At 41.5% G+C, this 24,189-nt stretch overlaps 1 protein-coding gene across 1 annotated transcript in view; it reads right to left on the bottom strand.

The window, feature by feature from the left end:
* CLVS1 (clavesin 1) overlaps nucleotides 1-24,189 on the bottom strand; it is a 104,325-nt gene that overhangs the window by 12,289 nt on the left and 67,847 nt on the right. The window contains exons 4-5 of the mRNA XM_040545727.1: nucleotides 3,545-3,655; nucleotides 2,249-2,484 (exon numbers count right to left, since the gene is read on the bottom strand). Of these exons, the coding sequence (XP_040401661.1) occupies nucleotides 2,249-2,484; nucleotides 3,545-3,655 (347 nt within the window). The remainder of the gene's footprint in view (nucleotides 1-2,248; nucleotides 2,485-3,544; nucleotides 3,656-24,189) is intronic.

Below are 24,189 nucleotides of genomic sequence, written 5' to 3'. Positions count from 1 at the left end.
GTTGTTAAATCCAACATTTCAGCATAGAAATGCTTGAAAAATTACCATTTTTACTCAAGAGCTTAAAGATGTTTATGGCATGTGTGGAGAAAGAGGGGAAAGAATTTTAATGGAAGTGTGAAATTGCTTTAATAAGGGAAAAACTGATAGGGCAATTGAGAGGGAATTATGTCTGAGATGAAGACTAATGTTAGGAGACCACCTATGGCTCATGTAAAGCTCCCAGGAATCTCAGCCATAGCCCAAGACTCTCATTCTGTTAAAGCTGTGCGAACCTAAAGAGCCAGGGGGGATGTATATAGAAAAGTAATGCTGGTAGAAGTCTGCAGACCTGTTACCAGGCCTTTGATATAAATCTGATGCAATAAATCTAATAAAGCATGCAATTATGCTTCCTTAGTGTAAGCTTTTACCTTAAGTTAGGCCAAAAAGTGATATCAGGGGAAGGAGAATTGAGGCAAATACTCATACGAGGAAATCTGTAGAAGCAGTGAACTTTTCACCTCTAACAGCTAGAAATGACCATGGGGTAGAAGATCAGATGGTTCACTTAACTGCCAAGTAACGAAATTAGGCTAAAAGTTAGATCTAGTCTGCCCAGAGGCAACATGACAAATTAGATTCATCCACTCACCATATTTGTATTAATGCACTTTTGTATCGTGAACAGATTATAAGAGAAGGCTTTGCCCCAAGGCAGGGTTTTCTGGCACTGCACTCAATTTCACGCTGAGGTTCTCCCCTGAGGGCACCATGAGACCCTCACTTCTTAGCAGCTTAGGATGTGATCCTCAGCAAAGATTTACCACTAACCTGTGAACAGCTCTTAGCACTTCAAAGCTTAAATAATTATAATAATGCTAATAACAGATTTATTTCTGTAAGGTTACAAAAATTGTAAAATCTTGTTATATATTTTAATAGTAGTGTAATATTTAGTTAGCGTCTTTCTAAAATCATATAGTGTGTGTTCCACTGCTAATATTTAAAAAAAAAAAATATCAAAAAGTTGTTTAAAAATGAATACGATAGGCTCTGTAAACTCATCGTGGCTCCCAGTCCTGGCTGGGAGTCCGCAGGGAGACCTACGGACTGGCCGCCTCTCTTCATGTTGTGGCTGTAGCCCTGCAAAAAGGGTCGTACCCCGTGAGAGGTGGGACACACAGCACTTCACGTCCATTCCTAAGTGTGAGCTTTTTTCCACACGAGGCTCCGTGTTGCAGCTGCAGCTGCGTGGCGTCCCTCTAACCTGCATTTCTTTTCCCTCTGACGATGAAAGACTTTTAAAATTAATTGCATGACATTCTGGCTTGTCTGTGTTGTCAGCTTTGATTTTGCTGTGACAAAATGATGGCCGCTGCCTGTCACAGGGAGTGACACCCCATCTGTGAGCACCGCACTCATCAAGTGGCAGCAGCGAGTTAAAGCCTGGCTGCGATCTGCATTGAAAGCAGTTTCGCAGAGTGCAGCGTGGATGGAGAAGCAAGTGTGGACAATGTCCTCTCGCAGGGGAGCCAGCCCAGCCATCACTTGCTGGCTTTCCTGGGGGACAGCTGGTGGCAGCCCTGCTGTGGCACTCGCACGGCCACAAGCCACAGCGATCTGCACTGGGCAGCCAACGCTGCTCACCCCGTCACTGCAATTAGCACAAATTACCCGGGGCTGTATTTTCGAGGGCTGCCATGTTGAGCATTCAACGCACACCCACCAGATCTAAAAGCAGCAATGTTAAAAGAGCAGCCTCACTGCGCTGGCAGGGCTGGAGTGGGAAGGTGGGAGCAGTAGCAGCAGTACGAGTCGAGCCCAGCTTTCCTTTAGAGGGCAGTGGTGCTCATTGCAGAAGGGCTGCATTTACAAGGAGGCAAAATGTTATTAGCTGGGGTCAGCGGGCACCGGAGCAACAGCAACTCGCAGAAAACAGCACTGAAGTGCTGCCGGCTGCGCAGTGCTGTACAGGAGAGCGTTTTGCTCCGATACACTCCGTGGACTGCTCTGTGCCGGGGCTCATTAGTTTCCCCTTGTTTTTGTTCACACTAATCAGCAATCAGACAAGTAATTACGGTTCCACAGAGAGGCTTCCTTTCTCCTGCCATGTCAAGAGCTCAGCCCAGGGTGCAGCATTCCTGACTGTCAATATTTGCCAATTCATCTGCATCCCCTTTCCGAGCCAGACAAGCCCTTCCTGACCGATTTACACCCAACCTCTAAGGCAAGCCAAAAACCAGGTGATTTCTGAAGCAGCACTAACCTTTTCATGGGTTTGGGTGAGGCCTCCCGCTCCAGGTTGGAGGACGTGTGCTTCACGTGCATGGCATTGTAGGAAGTGTGGGTGTACTCGTTCTCGTCGCTGTAGTCGGGGCCCAGCAGCGTTCGAGCCCACGTCCCCATGTCGTACGGGGGAAGGGTCCCCCCAAATTCAGAGGGCAGGCATTCGGGGTGTATTAGCTGGTGAAGGCTGTTCAGGTTGTTGCCATGAAGAAAGATCTTTAAGAAATAAAAGTAAAGTTCATAGTCATCATCGCTTCCTTGCTTCAGTGATAACAGCACTAGTGAAACACAGGGTGTCATTACTTGACAGTTTCAGCCAGGGTCTTCTGGAGCACCCAGTGCTTATTGGGAGGAGAGGGATCAGCTTTGGTGTGTGTAGCCGAAGAGTTAGGCTGACACCATAAACACTTGTGAAAAGCCTGATTCGATTACTTTTGGCACAGCACCATCATTTTCTTAAGTACCAGACTGGGGAAAGTGCAAGTTGGGTATAATAACCACCTATTGCTACTGTAAGAGGAGGGAACCTTGTACGAAAGCAGTGGAAAGAAAAGGGAGATAGTGGGGATTACTGAAAGAAAATATGAAGAATAGGTCCTCAAATTTTGAGGGGTAACCCAGCCCTGCACCCGGGGACTGATGTTTCGCAGCGTGAGGCCGCTTTGTGCTGCTTCAGCAACATTGGGCTTTCTGATTCCTCTTTGCTTTCAGACTGGCACTACCCATGTCCTATACAACCCAGGGCAGGGAATGGGGCCTTCTGAGAGATGATCCAGTGGTGGTTTCATGAGCTTCGTGGACAAACAGGTAAGGTGACTGCAGGACAACAGTTCACATGGGTCTCAGTGGGGAAGACCTGCCTTTTCTGCAGCTTGAGCAAACAGGCTTCAGGCAGGGACAATTTTGGTGGAAATAAGTGAATTAGCACCATGTGAAAAAAAGTCAAATTGCTAAAGAAGCAAAAAGGGAATGTTTGCTTCCACAAAAAGTTTTGAGCAGAATTTTTCCTCTCTGCAGGTGGCTCTAGCCAGGCCTGATAATCCCTCTACATCACATCTATCCCCGAGCATGTCCTGTTAGAAAGGATCTACACTTGGTTAGTGATAACAAATCTTTGGTCTCTTGTTATTGGTCCAACCCAGATCACTGAAAACTCTAAGTTTTGGTAGCAGCTGTCGTTCTGTGAGGCCATATGAAAAATGCAGAGAGAAAGCAGGGGACTGCTCCTTTCCTCTGGACCTCCAGCCTCCTACCTCCCCCAGCCCCTTCTAATTACCCTTTTCCTTGTCTTGTCTTTGAGGAATGGTTTGATTAGCGTGTACAGGGCATGGATGTACCAGGGCTGGTTGACAAAATGGACTCCTCCAAAGCGGGCAGGAAAGCTGTCCTACAGAAAGAAAGAAATGGAAGCCAGTTAACAGATGCAGTGCTTTAGTCAGGCAGTCAATAGGATGAAACTCAGAGGAAGAAGTCTGCCTCTCTCCATCTGCAACAGCAACTGAGTGCTGAGCTTGCTGGCAGGGGGCAAGAGGGAGACGGGACGAAGAAGAAGCCCAGAAACATTTGCATCAGTTTCTGCTCTTAGCAGACAGTCCTTCTCCCTTCCACGCGTTACCACATCAATTGCTGATGATTTAAAGCAGGCTCTCCAGACGCTTTGCCTGAACGCTTTTTTCACTCCATCAGGGCATCCATCTGACTTTGCCGGGATGGGAAGCGAGGCAGGGCTGATGAGCGCGGCTCCCTCGAGGGGGAAGCTTTCTAATTTCTCATTGTGCTGCACAAGGCGAGCCCCCAGTTCCCACGCACAGTGCCGCACGCAGCTCACCTCTTCACCCTGCTGCCTCCCTGCCTCCCTCCTGCTAAAATCATCATTACAATGGCTGACCTTTCGGGGTGAGCGCGCAGCGTACTCTGGGGAGGAGGATGGGTGGGAAAGGCTGATAAGTGGAGGTGTAGAGGGAACGCACCACGACGGCTCCATGGAAACTGACAGAGCCAAGCGCTGGCTGCGAGGCTGTGCACAAACCCCCTCTGCATTAAGATGCAGGTGGCATCCTGCCGGGGAGGTGTTTGCAGAAGCAGCCCGCTCCGCTCGGGTGGCGTGGCACGCTTAATAGAAGAGGAGGTTGCTGGCGCGCCTTGAAAGGTTGCCGCGTATTGCGACGGGCGTTTTGTATCGACGCTCTCATCTAGCAAATGTCAGTCAGGGAAGAGCCTGGGGTCTTTGACTTGTATGAACAGCGGGATGGATGGCTGCTGCTCCTGCGTGTGAGCACGCTTCCAGAGAGAGGAGAAGTGCCTGTCTCTGCCCGGAGAGGTCCTAACAGGGCCTTCCTACTCCTGCCTGTGCTCCTAACCCCCACAGCTCAGCAAAGACAGGCAGAGCACAACCAGGTCTCTTCCTGCAGGGTTTTGGCTTCAGGCAGGTTAATTCCCCCACAATTAGCGCTGGGTGTCCCAGGGCTTTCTCTCAGCTTTATCTGGAGCATCAGAGACAGCACAGCTGGTGGGGGTATGGGGTAGATTTGTGACATGATATGGAAACCCCTTATACACCTGCTCAGTGTAGCTTTTACACAGCTTCAAGGTCGAATTATTTCACCAATTTAGCACTCCTGCCTCCATCCTCACCCAGGATAGATATGAAGGACCATTTATATTCTTCTGGCACTGGCTGTGGATTGCCATAGCAGTCATATCAAAATATATTGTGTTAATGTCTGTGAGGGGCCACATGCATTAAGTGATACCCTTTTCTTTAGCAATACAGAAGTATAAGCCTCTCACACCTCAAACACATTAGTTTAGCTGAAATCATTACAAATCTCAATATTGGATTCTATGTGCAAAGCCAGTGGGTAATCAGGCCAGAAGACAGGAGCCCTCTCAAGGAGGACACATACTCCTTGGAGGTGTTCATTCACTATGAAGATGACTGTACTTCCATTGTTGCTGGGATATTAGATAAAATTTTGTGATGCAGCTCTGACTGATTTAAACTACTGGATCGCTGCAGGTTGCAGTGACTTCAGCTGGGCTGTCCTGAGAAACAGCAGTGGAGAATCTGGCTTTTTTCTGAGCCCACCTAGTAAAAGCATCGGCCTTCAGACACGTGAAGTGAAGCCAAAAGGAGCTTCCTACCTCATCATAACCCAAAAGTGATTTAGACAAGACCAGAGATGAAAATTTCCATCTCATGCAAAACTCACATATTCAGTTGCTTTCCTCCCACATGGGAATGAAAATCTGAAGATTTGAAACTTTTCACAGAATACTTTTAATGGGAAAAAAAAAAAAAAAAGCAATATCAGGACGTTCTTTTTTAATTATTATTATCTTTCTATATTTGTCAAAGCAGCTGCCACCCCACAAGCTGTAGCTCTAAAAGAGAAGTTCTTGGACTCATTTGCTCTTTGGGACTGACCTGCCACAGCAGTCCCGAGTTGCACTATAACAGTACAGGTCGATGTAGTAGTCATATAGGTCAATATGAGAGTGAAGTAAGGCACGCTAAAGAAATAAGAGATAGGAGGCATGGGAATGACTTTAAGACACGGAGAATTATATTGACTTGAAAAAAAAAGAAAAATTGTTTTGCTTTCTCATTAGAGTATACAGATTATATCAACCGCAATCTTCAGTGAGAAATATCAGGCTTAACTTCCAAAAGGAAACACTGGGAAACACTTTCTTTTTCTTTTTTTTTTTTTTTTTACGAATATGTTCACCAGCCTTAATGATACCACCTTACACAAAAAGGTCTGAATGCTGGCATGCTGAGAATTAAGGCGACCAGCTGGAGTTTTGAATTGGCAGACTGCCTCTGGAAAGGGTTGACCAAAGAGGAGAATGTACTGTCCTACACAGAAAATGAATTTTATGTCCACTCAACATAGACTGTCAAGTCCATAAACTAGGTTCTGTCTGGTACATCAGTAGATAAAGGGTTACAGAAAAGTCTCTCATATAACAACTTTATTTTAAGGCAGCGGCTGTATTTTCATTCTAAAGATACACCAAGGAATACACAAAGAACCTTTAAAAGGCAGTGTGATTATAAAGAAATAATAATAACAGCAATAATTAAAAATATTTTTTAAAAAAGAACATTTTTTGTGTGTTTAACTTTCTGCTATTTTTGTTCCTCGCACTGTTAAGCACATAAGCTCAATTTGACTTTTATCTCTCAGTCCACCTGCATTTGTAAGGCTGTCAATTAGAACAAAGACAAAAACATATTTTTTTTTTCTTTTAAACCAAAGAAATTTGATATGGGAATCATCCAGACAGTTTGGAGCTGCAGCATTCCAATTTTGCAGAAGTCCCTAATTAGCGCAGAGCTGTCGTGGAAAGAAAAGCTCTCGTCTGGAGGTCTGTCTTGTGCAGCTCTAGGAAGATGTATGAGACCTTTCCCACACCCCACTTAGTGTCTCTGCTGCTTTCCCTGGGGCTAGGTGAAAGTAGCTGAAATTGATTTTCTGCTGGAGAGCTTTTGCTTTTAGGAATTCTCTTTTGATTTCTCCTGTCTCGTGATTCCTTGGGAAGGTGTATTTTATAATGAAGTGTATTTTCTGGAGCCTACTGTGAAAAGGACCCTGGGATCACGGAACCTTTTCTTAACCCGATTCCTTGTTAAAAATACCCAATCGTGAGGCTATATTTACATGTTATGCCAGAGATATAAATAAAATATGGCATGCTGGAACTAGCCTAATGATTTGTGTAGACTACTGCCATTTTATCTGAAAACCAGGCTGGACATAACTTCATGTCACTCAGAGATGCAATTACAGTGTGAATAAACACATCCAGCCCAGTGTTAATCTGGCTAGTTTGCTACTCAGCAGTAGCAGGTAGAAAACAGTGAAAGCACTCCAGGTACTTACTTGGGCAGCTACCTCACCCCAGAGTCAAACCAGGTCTTCTTCATTTCATTGGGACCCAAAGTCAACCAAAACAAGGAATATATCTAACCTTGCAGCAGTGACACCTTTTCTAAATAGCATGAGCAAACAGAGAGAGACAAAATTGTCCTAGCACAGGGGTTTTAATTGTTCCTGTTGATTGACTGAAACTGATACTTTAGGTAGGACTTATCATTTGCCTTATTTTCCTTTTTAAAAACATACAAACAAACAAAAAGCAACCTCTTTTCAGTGATTTCCCTCCACATCATCCCCAAAGAAGAGAAAGAGGTTAACACTTCAGGGCCAGAGCTGACCTGCCATAGACACCTAAATATCCATACAAGCCTAAATACATCTTTTGTTTCAGGTTGGAAAGGTGTCTCCAAGCTTGCACAGCAGAAGAAAATGTGGAGATCATTGATTCTCTTTTCGTCTCAGACCTCCTGTGCTAGGAAATTTCTGAACTGAAATGAGCCTAAGACTGAAAATCTTCTGTACAAAATGTTCTGCTAAATAGCTTGAGAGTGATAGCTATGAGGTGAATGAGAGAGAATTTTTTACTATTTAAGCCTGTTCTTGCCTTCAGGACATCTATTTCTTTTGGCAGGAGTACACATCAGAAACCTTTTACTGCTTTGTTGTTCTGAACTGCTTGATTCGGAAAGCTAAAAATCAAGATGATCTTCTAACATCTCATCACACCAATGTGTGGCAGAGGAGTAAAACAGTCTTTGGAATATCAAAATTAGGAATAAATACAGCCTGATACAAATCCAGCTAATCTTTTCAAACTGTGTGAATTGGCTCCATAGACCAATGATCTAAGCTCAAAAAACAAGTTATAGCATATTTCCAGGTTTGGAACATTTGAATTTTGTGACACAAATGTTTTTAAACTGCTTTCATAGCCTCAACCCTTTGCAATCAAATAAGCAAACACACATCTTGCCATCCAAATGCATTTCTTTAATCTAGACCAGACTCTCCAGTTTTATGCAAATCAAAATATAATCCCCTTTGAATGAAAATAGTTTCTCTTAGATTCAGGCGGACTTCAATCATAAACAAAACTGTTTAAACTGAAAGGTCATTCAAACTGAGGCTAAAAACAGCATCCTCATGCCTGTGTGCTTACATAATGAGTCCCTGCAGTGGATTAAAGCTCCCACAGACCATATTAATAGTTCTGGAAGATTTTATTAATAGCTCAGTGATAGTTTCTCCCCAGAGTGTTTCTGTGAGTGGGTGATTTTAATGGACTGGTACAATAAAGAGGGGAGGCTTTCAGCTCTCCAACCATGGGTCCAAATCCAGCCTCAGAAACAGTGCCAGTGATGGAAAGTTGTTGTTCTCTGATTTTATGACTTTGCCAGGTATTGGACAGGCTGTGTCTATTAAAAAGGCTTTCCTGAGCATGTCTGAATGAATGCCCAGTAATACCCTTGGTGTGGACAGAGCAGGTTGTCTTACAATGTAGGTTAGGAGAGAAGGCAGAGAGCCACCCCCATCACTACAGCTTCTGTTTCTAATTTTAATACAGCTCCTAGGAGCTGAGTATTTAGCTGGGGACACCCAGGGCAGGAGGGGTGGGAGGCAGCAGTGGGGATGGGGATGGCAGGGACCTGGGGCTGGGCTGCTCCCATCCCTCTTGAGCATCCCCAGGGCTGCAGGAGCGAGCATGGCTCTGCTCAGAGACCAGGCACGTTTCACACCTCCATCCGGACAAGTTGCTCTTCCTTTCGTTATCTCTTTTTGCTCCCCTGTGTTTTCGAAGAGACAGGAATGCAAAATTAATGTTGCTGGTGGCAATAATTGCAAACTCGTTTGCTTCTACCTTGGCATACCCTCAGAGTACACAGGGCTTGGAAATAGCTGCAGAGAAGGGAAAAAACATTACAAAAACAACAACAACAACAACAACAGCAAAAAACTGTATTAGTGCAGTTTTGACCTGCCAAACTATGACTGCAAAAGGGATTCTTGCAATCAGGAAGATCTCATTGATTTTGTGAAGCACTGACTGTAACTGCTCACAACAAAATGATCTCTTTGAAACATACAGTGGCAAAAAAATGGAGCTAAATCACAGAAAAATATGAGTGCTTGGTTTATTTTTACACCATATACCCACGTATGTAGATTAGTATGCTCTGAAGTACTGCTGTCAGGGAAATTGAACTGAAAAATGAACATTAGGATGCATTCTCCTAGACATTTTTCATTATGTTTGTTATCTCTCCTGCTACACTCTATAACTTTTAAAATTCAGCCATTTGCGGTGGGTTTCTCCCAGTCATTACTGCATGTTAGTGAGGTCCTACAGAGCATCTGTTCATGGGTGTTGGCAGATGGCACCAATAAATCAGGTTACAGAACACAGATTTGCTCAGTAAACTTTGATTTGTCCTGATAGAATCATGCTGTAATATCATCTGGTCCAACAAAATAACCTGTAACCTTGGGGCAAAAGGGGATTTCTTCATGACTTCTTTACAAGGAACCCTTTGCTGAACCAGCTCAAAAAAAATTAAGAATAGAAAAAAATCCTAGGAGAAGTAACACCTCTGGACTGACACCATACCCTGGTGCTATTTTTCTGCTTGGCCCCACTGTTTTCAAAGTGTTTCTTTCACCCACAACTTACTGACTGATGCTCCTTTCACATTAAAAAGGTGAATGCATTATATCACAAAAGAAAAAGCATGTTCATTCAGGGGCTTGGCTGAGTACTGCCAAACTCATATCAACTAGCTCTGGATTAGCTCAGAGAGAGGCAAGGCCAGAACAGGAGCTCTGTGGTTGAGCAGGAAGAGTGATAGCCACGCACTAGGCTGAGAAGGTGTAAATTGGGTCATAGGAACAAGTGGGCACATGGGAAGGGGCAAGAATTTGCAAGAGGCAATTTTTTTGAGTTTAGAAACTTGCTGTGATCATTGCAGCGAGTTCTAGCAAACTGGGCTAAATCATCTCCATTGTCCTGGTTTTTGCTGTAAATTCTAGCTCAGAAACACTTCCATCCCCAGCTTTCTGAAGCGAAGGTGGCTACAAGCTGTGTTGCTTCTATTCCTGTATCTCGCTGAACATGCCAGTCTGAAATTAGTTGTGGGGGAAGGGAAAAGCAGTAGGAAGATCATCAAAGCTGAAAGTAGTTTAGGGCTTAATTAGGAACTGTAAAGCACACTGGGCACAGTGCAAGCCTGGCCTCCAGGCTTGCTGAGCCAACACATGTGCTGCCTGCTGAAGTGTGTACCCACAAGTTGGCGGTGACACTCCGTGCTCCCTGGGCTACCAAGCCCATGGCTGGAAATGACCTAGTAGCTTTGGTGGCTTGAAATCATCAGAAGAACAAAGCTTCTGTACAAATATCATGTTTCTGAGAGAAGTCACACTCCTCCAACCATTCCCCTGATACCTGGAGTTAAAGCAGTGATAAAGTGTTTTTTCTTGCAGCCCTTTAATACAGGGCCTTCTGAAGTAAAATGTGCACAAGCAGAATGAGCATGTCCAGCAATGACAGTAAAAGTCAGTATTAAGACATCTTCCACCACCTTAAGACCACCTTAATTTCCTTACACATTAAAAAGAATACACATGGGGAGTACTAAAATGTTCAACACTGAAATCTTGACCTGAAAAATGTTCTATTTTCATATACACTTCTGGAAAAAGAATATCTTAAATATATATGTATATATATTAGGTTGGGAGTAATTCTTAAAAGTTAAGCTCTAAACAAAATTAATTAGTGCTATTAACCACTGTAGACAAAATCTGCAGTTTTCCTTAGCTGATCCAATTTAAACCTTTCTCCCCCTGGCTATTTCTATTTACATAGGCAGGCCTCGCACCCATCCTGAAGGGCAATGGATCTGTGGGACACTGCAGCTCAGAGCACGGGGAGTGAAGGAGTTAGGGCAGAGAAGATGACACTAAGACAAATTTGCTAGAACTTAAAAGACTGTTGTAAGGAGAGAGTGTCAAGTGGCAGACCTGAAAAGGACAATGTATAGCAGCTTATTTCTTGTCCCAAACCAACATTTTCTTCACACTTTCATCACATCGCCACTTTCTACATCTTCTCTATGCCAATATATCCCTGTGTCTGAGCAAAGGGGCTATGCAAGCCAAACTGTCATGGTAAGGACAAATGCCCACAGCATTAGTTAAAGTCAGCCAAAGAAACGCAATTAAAAAAGGTCTCGTGGCACTTGCCTTTTTTCTCCGGAGACCTATTGACTTTGCAGAAAAGCTTTTCATCTTGCCTATGAAAGCACCAAGGTGTTACACAGAAATCATACAGTCATATTACACTTGTGTTGTGATTGAAACCTGATGATAGAGAAAAGGAGATTTTATTATTTATAGTCCTGAGCAACCTGTTTGACGTTCAACAGAAGTCTTCTGTGTCTTGGCTTGAACACAACCTGGAATTATCTTCAAGTTTTGCATGTGCGTTCACTTATAGAGAGGCACGTAAAGGAGATTATAAACTATTATTGTGATGCGATTATAACGCAGCAAGGTCAGAAAAAAATGATGGAGAAGTTTTTTGTTGGCATTTGTTACCAAACAAAATATGACTCTAATAAAAAACTGTCAGGTTATTCCTTTTCTGGTAAATTTCTCTGTGTATAGAAAGAAGTTAAGAAAATCGTTGTGTTGACTTTTCAATACAGCTCCTTGAAGAGGTATAGTAGGCTTCTAGCACCTGTTTTCTCAAGGTAATCTGCTAAACAGAAGCTAGATTTCCACCTTATTTCGCTATTTCACTAAGAATTTCAGAATTTGCTGCTTTGTTTGAAATTGGAACCTCATTTTAAAATTGAAGTTTTCCCTTCACCTAGATGTAGCACAAATACTTTTAAAAATAATTTCTATGGTCTCTGTTATCCTTGATGAATGTACACAGTTCAGTATACCATTGGCGAAATCATTTTGCAATTCTTTTTGTCTCTTTCAACAGGAGTGTGTGTGCGCATGGGTGGGTGAGGAAGACTGACCTACTTTGTTTTTAAAGTGAGACATAACGCTAAATGTGTGTGCAATGGTGGAAACCCAGCTCTGATGGGATTCAATACAAAGCAACTCATGTTGTCTTAGGTAAAAATAATTCCTTTTTATTTGCATGATTCAATCTCTGTCCTTGTTCTAATATGCTAGTAAGATTGCTTAGCTTCCATATCCCTCCATGCTGAAGGGAAACTTGTTTTATGCATTTGTGTTTCACAAAGTCCCAGATAGTCACAAGGCTAAACTGACAGGAGCAGACCAATGTGTCAACTCTGCAATAAAATATAATCTCATTGTGTCTGCCCTTCTGTGATCTCTTTCTCTTTTTTTTTACTTTTTTAATAATGCAGTAGTGCCTCGGTAATAAGAAACCTGATTGAATGTCCTTGAAATATGTTTTGAGAACAAAAAAAAAAATATATGATTAGTACTAAAGATACATGGTTTTCCATTGTGGAAAACGTTATTTAGGAAAGCTGTTTTTACAGTGACAGGCAGCATTTTAAGTTTCATGTCATTTTCTACACCCTGCACTTAAGAAACGTGAATGATATGAAGACCATTTTGCAGAGAAGAGCCTTGCACTATGCAGTACAGAGAACATACCAATATTTTCCCCCACGGTCCTTATATTAGGTAGTGCTAGTAGCATCGCCAATAGCTAAGACTGTTTGATGTGCCATTTGCAATTATGATAACTTTGCCATTGTTTTACATTTGGGGCTCAAACATTTCAACAGCGAGCTACGCAAATCTTTATGGGAACAGTTTGGGGGACTGGAGGGTGGAGAAGTGATTTCTCAAAGTGCTTGTGGGAAAAAAAAATATATATATATATGTATATATTGTTTTCTGCACTTCAATAATATTTCTGTGATTACTGGAGGGTGGAGATTGAAAGCACAGTTTTGGGGCATGAGCCTGACTCTTCACATAAGGTTTTCCTAATGCACATGGTTTCACTGCCCCAGTGAGACTTTTCAGCTGTGTATGTGCATATGCCAGAACTCACTGACAGGATGAGATGCTTCATAGGTTGGACTAATCGTAGTGATACCCACTCGCCTTAAAAGCTGTGATCAGTCAGAACCCTTAGAGATCACCAGCTACTTTCTCCCACCTGCAACCCTGGCCAGAGGCTGGGAGTTCAGATTTCTGCCTGCAGTGGTTTCTCCTAGAGGTCTGGTAAGCCAGCTGGAGCCATGCCCCCCCCAGAAGCTGTACTGTGATAATGGGATTTCTCAATTTCTTAGTGTGTGACTTTGCCATTTAATTTTTATTTATTTATTTATTTATTTATTTATTTTGTGCTGTCTGCACCACATAAAGCAGTGTTAACTGACAGCCAACACTGCTCATCACATCAATGCTCAGCATCGGGGCATTTATCGGTCTGGCAGCTTTAAATGATGCATAAACTTCGCATTCTTTGCTAAACAAAATATGTGCTTACACTCCCTGCAACAGCTCTCTTGCTTTCACAGCATAACTTCCCTCTGGTTCACAGTTCCTATTCCTCGCTGCCTTACTTTACTGCAACCTTAACTCCAACTTCAAAACAGCTTTAAATGATAGCACCAGGAAGATGATTTCTGCTGCCTGTGCAGGTGCAAAGGAAGCAAGGCACTCATCAGTGCAGCTTCCCAGTCTTTTCATTGTCATCAGCCATACATGGCTATCAGACTGGAGACATAATTCCAGGACACTTTTTCAGTCCTTTGGCCTCTTCTATATGATCACCTGCTCCCAACAGAATCCTTGGAGGACTCTGAGGGGTACTAGCTGTTTACTGCTTTAGTAGCATTTGCACTGCATACCCCAAAAGGTTGTTCTTAATTGTGTTTTAGGCAGCACAATGTCAGTCTGTAAACTAAAAATTCCACCATTCTCCTCTAGTACTCTTAAAAAATGTTATTAGTTTATTATTAGTTATTAGAACATAAGACTTCATTGAATTTGCTATAACTATGGCTAGTAGGCTAGCAGGAAGGTGTGATACCATTTCTCACCCACTTCTGATAAAAGAAAAACCTACAAATTTTCTTCTCCTCTTTCTTCTCAGATTGGATTGAAGTTGCCCATTAAGCACTACTACATGAAGCCTTCAATGAATTAGGCTTTTTCCCCCAACAGGGTGGGAGTGTGCTGTGTCATATCCCTGGAGATCATTAAATTTGCTAGGTAAGTACAGGACAGTCAGCTTGTGTCTTCTCTTATGAAGGGTTCCTGCTGAGAACTCTTTCCACCTGAAGGCATGTTGCCTCATATCCTCCTTGTTAAAATTCAAACGTTTTATTACTGCTCCCTGCTTGAGTATCAGGGCATTTGCAAATCAGTGGATGTCACTTACCTCAACTTTAGCAAGGACTTAGGCATGGTGTCCCATATTTTTTTTTGTCTAGCAAACTGCTGAGTTTTTGTTTTTGGGACGTGGAATACAGTGTGGGTGAAACATTGGTCACATTGCTGAGATTAAAATACTGAGATCAGAGGTACAAAGTCTGCCTTGTGGTCATTTACTATTTTTTTTTTCTGGGGTTCATACTGTAGCCAGTAATGTTTTATAAATGAAATGGGTGATGCTAGGGAGTGACTAACCCCCAGGAACTTTGATAAGGGTATCAGTCTTTGGGGTGCAACGTATATGGTGGAAGTTAAGGCAGAGAGTCACCTATTCAGGGGGATCCTGATAGAATGAGAAAAAAAATGTGCTGCTGGAACACACATTAACAAATGTGAAGTGTTTTTTCTTAGACAGAACAACCCCGTGCACAGGGGTCAGGCACCAAGCAACTAGAAAGCAGCTTTGCAGAAGGGAACTTGGGCAAGCTGAAAGCAAGACAGCAGTGTGTTCTTGTGGCAAAAGGCCCACCAGATGCATGCATGCATCTGCAGTTATTAGACTATCTCTGCTCTGGAATTTACTTGGTCATGTTCCACAGACATCATTGACTGAACTCTGGTTACTCAGCACTTCAGGTTGCAGTTTCCCTCTAATTCTGAAGCATTTTTCATCTTTAAAATACAATAATTTACTATAGACTAATGGGCAGGAAGGTAAGGCTGATTTAAGATACGCTTAGCCACAAAACTCATACTAGGAACATAAATGACAGCAATAAACAAAAGAAAATAATCTGTTCAGACCAGAGCAAAATCTGTATTGCTAACTCTCTGCTCTGAACCAGTGTTCCAAGAATGATTTCCTTGTTATCAGCAATGTGCTGGGTGAACACAAGTAATCAGAAAAGCTGCATTCCCTCTTAGCTGCTATGGTATTTCACACATGCTCCAATGCATATCCATCACACTTATGTCCATCAACTTAATTAAAACCTCTCCATTATTGAAAACAGTAACTGGCTCAGAAAAGAATCAGAGCTTAGGAAAGGGTGGTTTTTAATGCTGTTCACTGGTTAGCGTTCCAGCAGTGCTGGGTTATTTCTGGTAAGAAATAACCAATTTCTGCTGGAAATTCTGCATTTTGGAAAGCATTTGGAAATCACAACCAAGGGCAAATCTGTGTGGGAGCATTAGTGAGAAATTAATAGTACTGCTGAGTCATTGCAGATGTTTGACCTGTGGTTCTTTTTATTTTAATTTTTTCCTTTTCTTTTAAAAATAGTACTCATTTCTAATATATGTTCATTAGTGTTTTTGTATAGTATATTTTTGCACAAAAATTCAAGATAAGGGCCATGGACGACACACCTACTGGTTGAGTTGTGAAGGAGCTCAGGCTATTAAAGCCTGCTCAATATGAAATCCATCACTGAACACAGCAAATTCTCCACTCAAGGTGATTAGTTAATAACTAAATTTCCCAAAATAAGCAGCAAAAAAATATATATTCTAAAGAGAAAAACAGAGAAGTTAAAAGCCTTGCCAGCACTGGAATTCTTTCAAACTACAGAAGATAATTGGAGTCATTTTGCCTTGTACTTCAGTCTGTATCCATAAGACAGAAGTGGTATTGAAAATACAGCTTAATTTCCGACTGAGAAATTCTGAAGCACTTTGGTTGTTAAAAATATTTCCCCATTAACTTAGGCAGAGGAGGCTAATTATGAAAGATTATTATAGCAATTTGAGTACTACTCTCAAGGTAAAGTGAAACGTGTCAGGTGTATGTTTTAAAACAGACATTAAAAAAAAAAGTAAAATTTAAATGTTTTTTTGTGACTGATAGAAAGTTCAAAAACCGTTTTGAAATTTTGGGAGTCACATTCAGTTCTTCATAAGATCACAATTAGATTCTGGGAAAAATCATTCAAGGAAACATCTACTGATATACCTAGAGTAAACTTAGGCAAAGCAATTAACATTTGTAAATCAAAGAGGGACTTTCCTGAAGTTTGAGGTGGTTAGATGTTGCTTTGACAACATGGATATGAAAAGAAACTCACAGTGTTTCTGCAAATGAGATGGAGGGAGGAATGCATAAAGCAGTCACCATGGAAGAAGCCTCCAAAACCCAAGCCACTGAGAAACTTAGAAGGGACAAACAACTCATGAAAGATGATATCTGTCATTCAGAAAAGAATCACATCACTACATAGACTCTTACAAACATCAGCAGAAGTCACTGGAGAAGGGATGAAGACTTCTTCATGCAAGCAGTATTAAACAGCATAGTCTGTCCACCTGAAGTCCTATGGGACATGGACTGATTTTCTATGATGTTTAGGTGCACCAGGAACACCGCTATCAGCAAAGACAAGTCACTGATAGTATGAGTTAATGAAGCTCTGGTCTTACAGAGTTAAACTTTATTCCATTGTAGAATTATGTCAGTAACTGTATGGGTAAAGAAAAATGTAGAAAAATATGGAAAATTTATAATTTATATCAATACCAGAAGGAAAAAGTAATACTTATTACAGAGTTAAAAACATGCCAAATATTGGATCTCAGAGATCATATTCATTCACTGTATGGACAAGTATTGACAGCAACTGAAGAGAAAACCTATGAAGTTTTGAGGGAATACAGGAACTCTCAACAGAGTATAGAATAGAGATGAAAGTTGAGATGGTCCACAGCTCATCTACAAAGTTTATCCTGCCATAATTCAGGCTACAATAAAAAAGCTACAAAGCTTATTGCTTTGGGGAGAAGCTTATAGGTAGAAGTGAAAGTAGTGCTCTTACAGATCATGTAAAAATCAAGCAAAAATGTTGAAATGTTTCATTTGCATATGAATGACCTAAAACCTGGCATCTTTTGCAATGTCTCTAATGAGAAACCGAAAGGACAGTAACACTCTGGGAGGTGACCTTATGAAACTGGGGCATCCATTTGTGCATGATCATTATCTCTTTAGGAAATCATTTTCTCAGAAAGTCATTGGGTTGCACTTGAAGCCAGAGGTTTTTGACATGGAAATGCAACAAATTTGACAGTATAAACAATACTGTTACACATAAATTATGTTAGATTGGGGGAGGAAGGGTGGAGGGGAAGTGTAAAAAAAAAATCCTGTCTGGAGCCTTCAACTAACTCAGAATAGACTACAAAATGTGGTGTAAACTAAACAAATAAGGATGTAAAATTTACAGAAATATCTCAGAAGATTCCAGAGAAAGCTACGGGAATGCGTCTCCCAGCAGACTTTTCAGATCGAAGACCTGTAAAGAAATTTGCACATAACCAAGCCTTCAAAAGGCTTCAAAGTGCTACTGAGGAAATACGTGCAGGAGGTGTAAGTCACATACAGGGCTGTATTTTGCATTGTGAAATTACAGCGGCACCAGTGAGGCTTGAGAGGTCATACAACCTCTGAAAACAAGATGCTTGTGCTTGTCAGCCAGCTGTCAGAGTCACTTTGACCTCACAGGTGTCTCAAGACAGATAGAGCAAAGCAGCAAGTCTAGTACGGTTTGTGAAATTACATTAGTAGTGATAATGGTGGGCTGTAGTCATGTCAATGTGCAGTGGACTCATCCCAGATGCAAGTGAGACTGCTGCACCAGATGGACATGTGCAAAGAAGTGGGTGAAGAAAGTTTTATTCAATTCCCAGAGGCAAGAGCCACAGTGCTGTTTGCTGGAAAAAGACACAGAGGATACCCATGCAGGCTGAGGCAGCTGAGCACCAGCACATGTGACAGGAGGAACTGAAGGACACGGCTGTGGCAGAACTGGTGGCATGGATATTGCAGCTTAGTTCCACAGGTCCAGGTGACAGCATGGGGCATCCCAGGAGCTTATTGAGCACTGGTGACTAATTGGTATTTAGATCCTGAATTGCATTAAAAATCAGCGCGGATGTGCTTAGGAAGGGAAGTGGTAGGAAAATGGACAGCTTGTAGGAGGACCTTAAAATAGCCACTTGGTAATAAATGATTCATGGTCCCTTCCCCTCTTCAATCAGTCTAACCATCATCAGTTTATTCTCCCCATTGTTGCTGTACTCACAACTTGGAGTGGAAATGTGAAATGTCAGTTTCTTTCCATCTCCTTTAAAAGTGTCAGGAGCAGCCTCTGTTCCCCTGCAGGGAAAACAATAAGGTCTCCCACACTGCTTACAGAGACCAGTTTAGTAAGCAGAAGCTGTAAGGGAGAGAAGAAAGGAAGGAGGAAGAGGAAGGCAGAAAAACAAGTTCTCCCATTGGCACTGTCACAACTCGATGTTTCTCTGGCTTCAGACACCCTGTTCATAACAGCAGACTATCTGCTCATGGAAGGAGTGCACTTAAGAAAGAATACCTGATTTATCTAGTCACATCACAGCTCCATAGGTTTTCTCTTATTTTAGTAAACAGGGGTTTATTTTTAACCCATTTCTTCATTCCTTAAAAAAAATAAAAAATAAAAAAAAAATGAAAGCGTGCCAGAGCAATAATCAAGCAACCCCTAAAAGTGTAAAGGTGGTAGTAGCAGCAATTGCAGCAACAATAAAGCATAAATTAAAATGTTCTGGAATAAGACTCCCTACAAGAGAGTTTAAAGCAGTCACATAGTTGCCTCTTTCTTACTGCAAAAGTATCATCCATATTCAATAAGAGTGACAGCCAGGGATAAGCACAGCCCTGGTGCTTATGGCAGGGGTACAGGACTCAGCTCCCCATGGCAGGTCCAAACCCTCTCCAGGATGCATCACGTTATGCACCTATGTTGGGTAAGTTCCCAGGGCCAGCTCCACACCCTGTGGCTGGACCTGCCCCACACTCAGGGATACACACACACACGTCATACTGTCCTACAGCTTCTCTCTGACCTTCTTTCTGACCTCTTGTGTCCTCTTCTCTGTGAGCTGTCGGTGTGATGTGGGCTAGCTGGAGGCAGAGGTGCCAGTTAGTGGGACACTAGCATTTCCTTGCTCTAACTTCTTCTGACTTTCCCTACACCTCCAAGAAATCCCTGTCTACCAGATCAGGAATATTTGTTTCTGGTGTCTTGAAAGGCTTGCTGCAGGTTCCAGATTCAGACTGAAAACCAAGACCTGATGCTAATTTTTTTGAAGTGCTTTTTTTCCCCCCATCACTGCCATTCCTTCATCCTTCCCATTACCTGTTCTCCTGTCCTGGCTCAGCTAAGTTTGTTGAAGCAAAACCCTGGGCAATACTGTTCATTTTGTCTTTAATTTTGATTGTCTTCCCATGCTTTTTTAGAGCCCCATGTTGAAAGCTTCATTCCTCCCTGCTGCTTTGTAAAGTATTCTTCTAAATAAATAGTGCATACCGTGGAAGTGTCTGATCGTCCTAGCAAAACATGAAGGTAACAGTGCCAGTTGGAAGCTGAGGAAAACGGCACCTTCCTGCATGCACTAATTCTGTATGATTCAAAAGACATACAGACAAAACAAAAAGCCTTGTCTCTGCTGAGACACAGGAAAAAAAATACTGTGAAGTGAAACTCAACACATGAAAACAGGGGTGCATTTCTGAAACAGCAAGAGAGGTTATTGTCCCATCACTTCTAATAATCTCTTTGTAGCTTCTGTTTGCCATCCCTCATCACACTTGGCCTATAGCATTGCAAGTAAAACTTTCCAGGGTGCTTTAGGTGAACCTAGTATATTTTGCACCGAAACATCAAAGAGTATTCCTGACTGACAGCAGAAGAAAACCACAAGATGAGAGGTGGATACTACTATGTGTCGATCACTGACACTTCTGTGACTGTACACTGGGGAGATGTGAGTTTCCTAAATTGATTTCCACAGAACTGTGGTGGATTAACAACAGGTACACTGTCATTTTTCACCTCTACCAAATAAATATGGTAACTTGTAGAGTCTCATTAATTTATACACATTCAATCATGTGCCTGTACTCTAAACTATTTAGAAAAAATATTTTTATATATTTAGAAGAATTTAGAAGTTTTTTAGAAGACAGAATTCGAAGGATAGAAATCTATGGATGATAATTGAAGAAAGGATTAAAATGTAGTGCATGCACATTTTACATACAGAAGATATGCATAGAGTTTCTCTATTTAGAAGAGGGCCTGAATAACACTTGACAGTGCCTGAAGCAGGGAAAGTTGCTGTGTGTTGTCTCTTTCTGCTTGATGAGCATCTTGGTTTTATAACAGATTTTAATGTCAGTGGAAACTGTAGTTGCAAAGTACAGTCCCAGCTCCAAGGGGTTCATGTTACAGAATGGGTTGTCAAAATGACAAACTGTTTCTGAAGGACACTGTGCTTATGGGTCTGACTTTACTGAGGAAATTAGGAACTTTTCCATTCAATTCACCAATCTTTGGTTCAGCTTTGGATTTAATATGTATATTTTATTATGGATAATACAAGCTAGGTGCGTTTTCAGTGGAACTGGCTGTATGACAAGAAGGAAGATGTCAGCCATGCATTTTTGCCGTGCCATGCAGGATTGTATGCCTTGACTCCAGACATGCCAACATATGCAATGATGTAATGGTGAGCCAGGGTGCTGGAGGGAAGGCAGATGTTACTTCGTATTCTGAACAGACTGCAATGGTTGTATCTGTAAGAACTTCAGAGTTTCATACACACCAATAAAGAATCTGCTTTTTCTTTTCATTGTGGTATCAGACTTTGGGAAACAACTGCAGTATCATGATGGTGGATTTTAAAAGCTGCCTTCACTGTCATGGGTTTGGGAAGATGAAATAATCTGACATTTAAATGGAGAAAATGCTGAATGTTAACTGTGTGCTATCTTGAAGGACTTAATTTATTGGTACAAGCCCAAAAGAATTGTTGGCAGCTTGCCTTGATATGAGACCACCAGGGGTGAATATTCGTCAGACAATATGAAAGGGAATCAAACACCCCTGACAGGTGAGTCTCACAGTGGCTTGACATCTTGGACATTTGCATGAGAATCTGCTCATCTTTTGCTTTACTTTTCATTGAATAACACTTTGCACAGAAAACTCTACCTTGTCATCTTTGCAATCTGAATCACTCCCCACTGCAGTCAATGGTCTCACATGAGGCCATGTTTTGGAAGACTTCCCAGGGTATCTTCGTCTCTGAGGTTGCCTACCAGCATATTCTTCTCCCTTCATACCACCTTCTTTGTTCTTCAAAGAAGAATGATACCCTTCAAAGGATTTCTTGCTTTGGCAACCATTTAAGGTGGGCCTCCACATCTTATCAATGACCCTCGTGCCCTTAGGTTTGGAAAATAAACAGTCCCTCATACATTTATTATCAAGGAAAGCAGAAAACGAGAGAGTAGGAAATTCCCCACATCTTAGGACTAGATTTGAACACCGCTTCCTTCTCTTCTGTCCTTTGACCTTGCTTGCTGTAAGGTTCACTTGCACCACTTACTTGGTGTTAATGGCTGTCTGCTGACACCAGAGTGATCTCTGATTGTCTTTTCTTTGCCTTGGGGCTATTACAAAGAAGAAAAACACTCAGGAATTCAACAATTCCTTGCTCAAATACTTTATTTTATTTATTTATTTATTTATTTATTTAATCCTTTCATAAAAGCACAAGAAAGTTCTTGTTGAGCCGGATCCAGCTAGCCCACTGTTCTGTCTCTGACAATTGTCAAATACAGACAGCTAGGAAGGAGTACAGAAACAGGAGGAAAAAATATAATCACATGTTTCCAGGGCACTCTCCCTGTCTCCAATTAATGGCTTCCTTTATCTGCTCTTTTCCTTAAAGATTTTTCTGTCTCTGAAGACATCTATTCTCTAATGACAATTCATTCATGATTCTCCACCCTAGCAATCTATCAATGAAAAAAAAGAATGAACTAAAATAACAGGAAATATGAAGAGTATTGATATCCTAAGAGTTCAGCTTGCCTGCCAGGGAATAGATTGCAAGGTTTGTCATCTTTCTCCTACCTAAACTTTCTTTAATAAAACAGGAGGAAGCCCACCAGCTGCAACACTGTCCCTGGAAGTGAGTGTTTGCTATGAGAAGAGGAGGGATATCATGATGATTTCTGTTTCGAGGAAGGGGGATATCATGATGACTTCTGGTCTGCTTGTTTTCACTCTTCAGCAGATTTCAATATTACCACAGTCAAAAGTTCATTACTTGCTTGACTGGGAAGGAAGTAATGCTTTACTCCCTTTTGGGACTCTATGGGTCTTGTGGGAGAATTTTTTGCTGAAAAAAACACAGAGAAATATTTTTTGTGAGAGCTGTCAAGCCTATTATTATCCTGAGAATATGAATCAGGATCTCACACATTGTAGGATAACGTCCTTCCCTGCTCCAGGTGCTATCCTGTGTCTAATTCCATGTGTGTCCCAAGAACATTTCAGTGCTAGCCAGGAAAATTTTACATTTAGATCAGATATTAGTGAATTCAGTGAGACCTCTGCTCCCATGCAATGCTTTGGTCAATGCTTTGATCACTGAAAAAAGCAATAAGTTTTAAAAATAAATAGATGAATAAATAAATAAATAAATAAATAAGAAGGATATTTTATGACCTTGTTGGTTGTTACATTGCTTTATATAATGCATGATTTTGCAGTTCATCCTTGGAGCTGAGAGCAGTTGAGCACATTTTGCAGCATGACCACGACCTCAGGACCCAGATCCCCTTGGACTACCTGAGAACCTGACCTGTCTCAGAACTCTGGTGTTGAACATTTACAAGTACAAACTCAGGACTTTCCAAAAGACTCGCTTGTTTTTCACTAAGTAGATATTTATTTTTCAACTTCACCTCCAAGCTTGCGACACATGGGCTTTTTGAGGTGAAAGAGGATTGAATAAAAGGTGATGATAGATTGTAAGAAAATAATTTGCAAGAAAAGTGAAAACAACATCACTTCACTTCATCCAGAAACATTTGCCTTTTAAGAGCTCACCACTTTCTGTTCAGTGACATTCTGCAGCAGTACTTCTGGATCTCCTGATATTACCAGGTATTTAGTAAGACTTAGAGTAGGGTAAAAGCTTAAAAGGATACTAAAGATAACTCACCTCACCAAAATATGACATATTGAAGAATCCCCCCCTTTTTTTTTTCATACTAAACCGTCTATCTCTTTAGAGGTGAAATGCTGATTCTGAAGAGGTCACATGGACTACTATGTCTCCTAGAAGGTATAGCACTTTCCTTATTCTGGTGGTCTTTATTTCTGTATTTGTTTTTACTCCCGGAAAGGCAGAAAAGTATATTTTCTAAAAAATCAGAGTGTCAGACTGTAATAAACACTCAGTTACAATGTTTACAGCTACTCAATGTATTTTCTGTGTTGTACTGAAACAGGTGAAGATAGAAACAAGCAGTCATTAAAAAATATCACTTCTTGTAAAACAGAATGTCTTGTCAATAAAGTCCTTTGGTTTTAGGAAAATAAAACAAAACCAGCCAACCAACCAAATAGACAAAACACATGAAATTCATAAAGTCTAATTCAGCCTCTTAGAGAAAGCAATTCACTGCAGCTCTCCAGCATCTTGGAGGGTTGCAATGCTTGTAAATTACCTAGCAAACAAAAATGTGTAAAAGCAGCAAACAGGTGTACTCTCTTCTGCTTTCATAGGGTATTTGGAACTAGGCACAGACTTCTGTAAAAATCAAGGTATG

The sequence above is a fragment of the Cygnus olor genome, chromosome 2, assembly GCF_009769625.2.
Source record: "Cygnus olor isolate bCygOlo1 chromosome 2, bCygOlo1.pri.v2, whole genome shotgun sequence".
Lineage (NCBI taxonomy): Eukaryota > Metazoa > Chordata > Aves > Anseriformes > Anatidae > Cygnus > Cygnus olor.
Note: the sequence above shows the minus strand (reverse complement) of the source record. Positions and strands in the feature narration are given on the sequence as shown.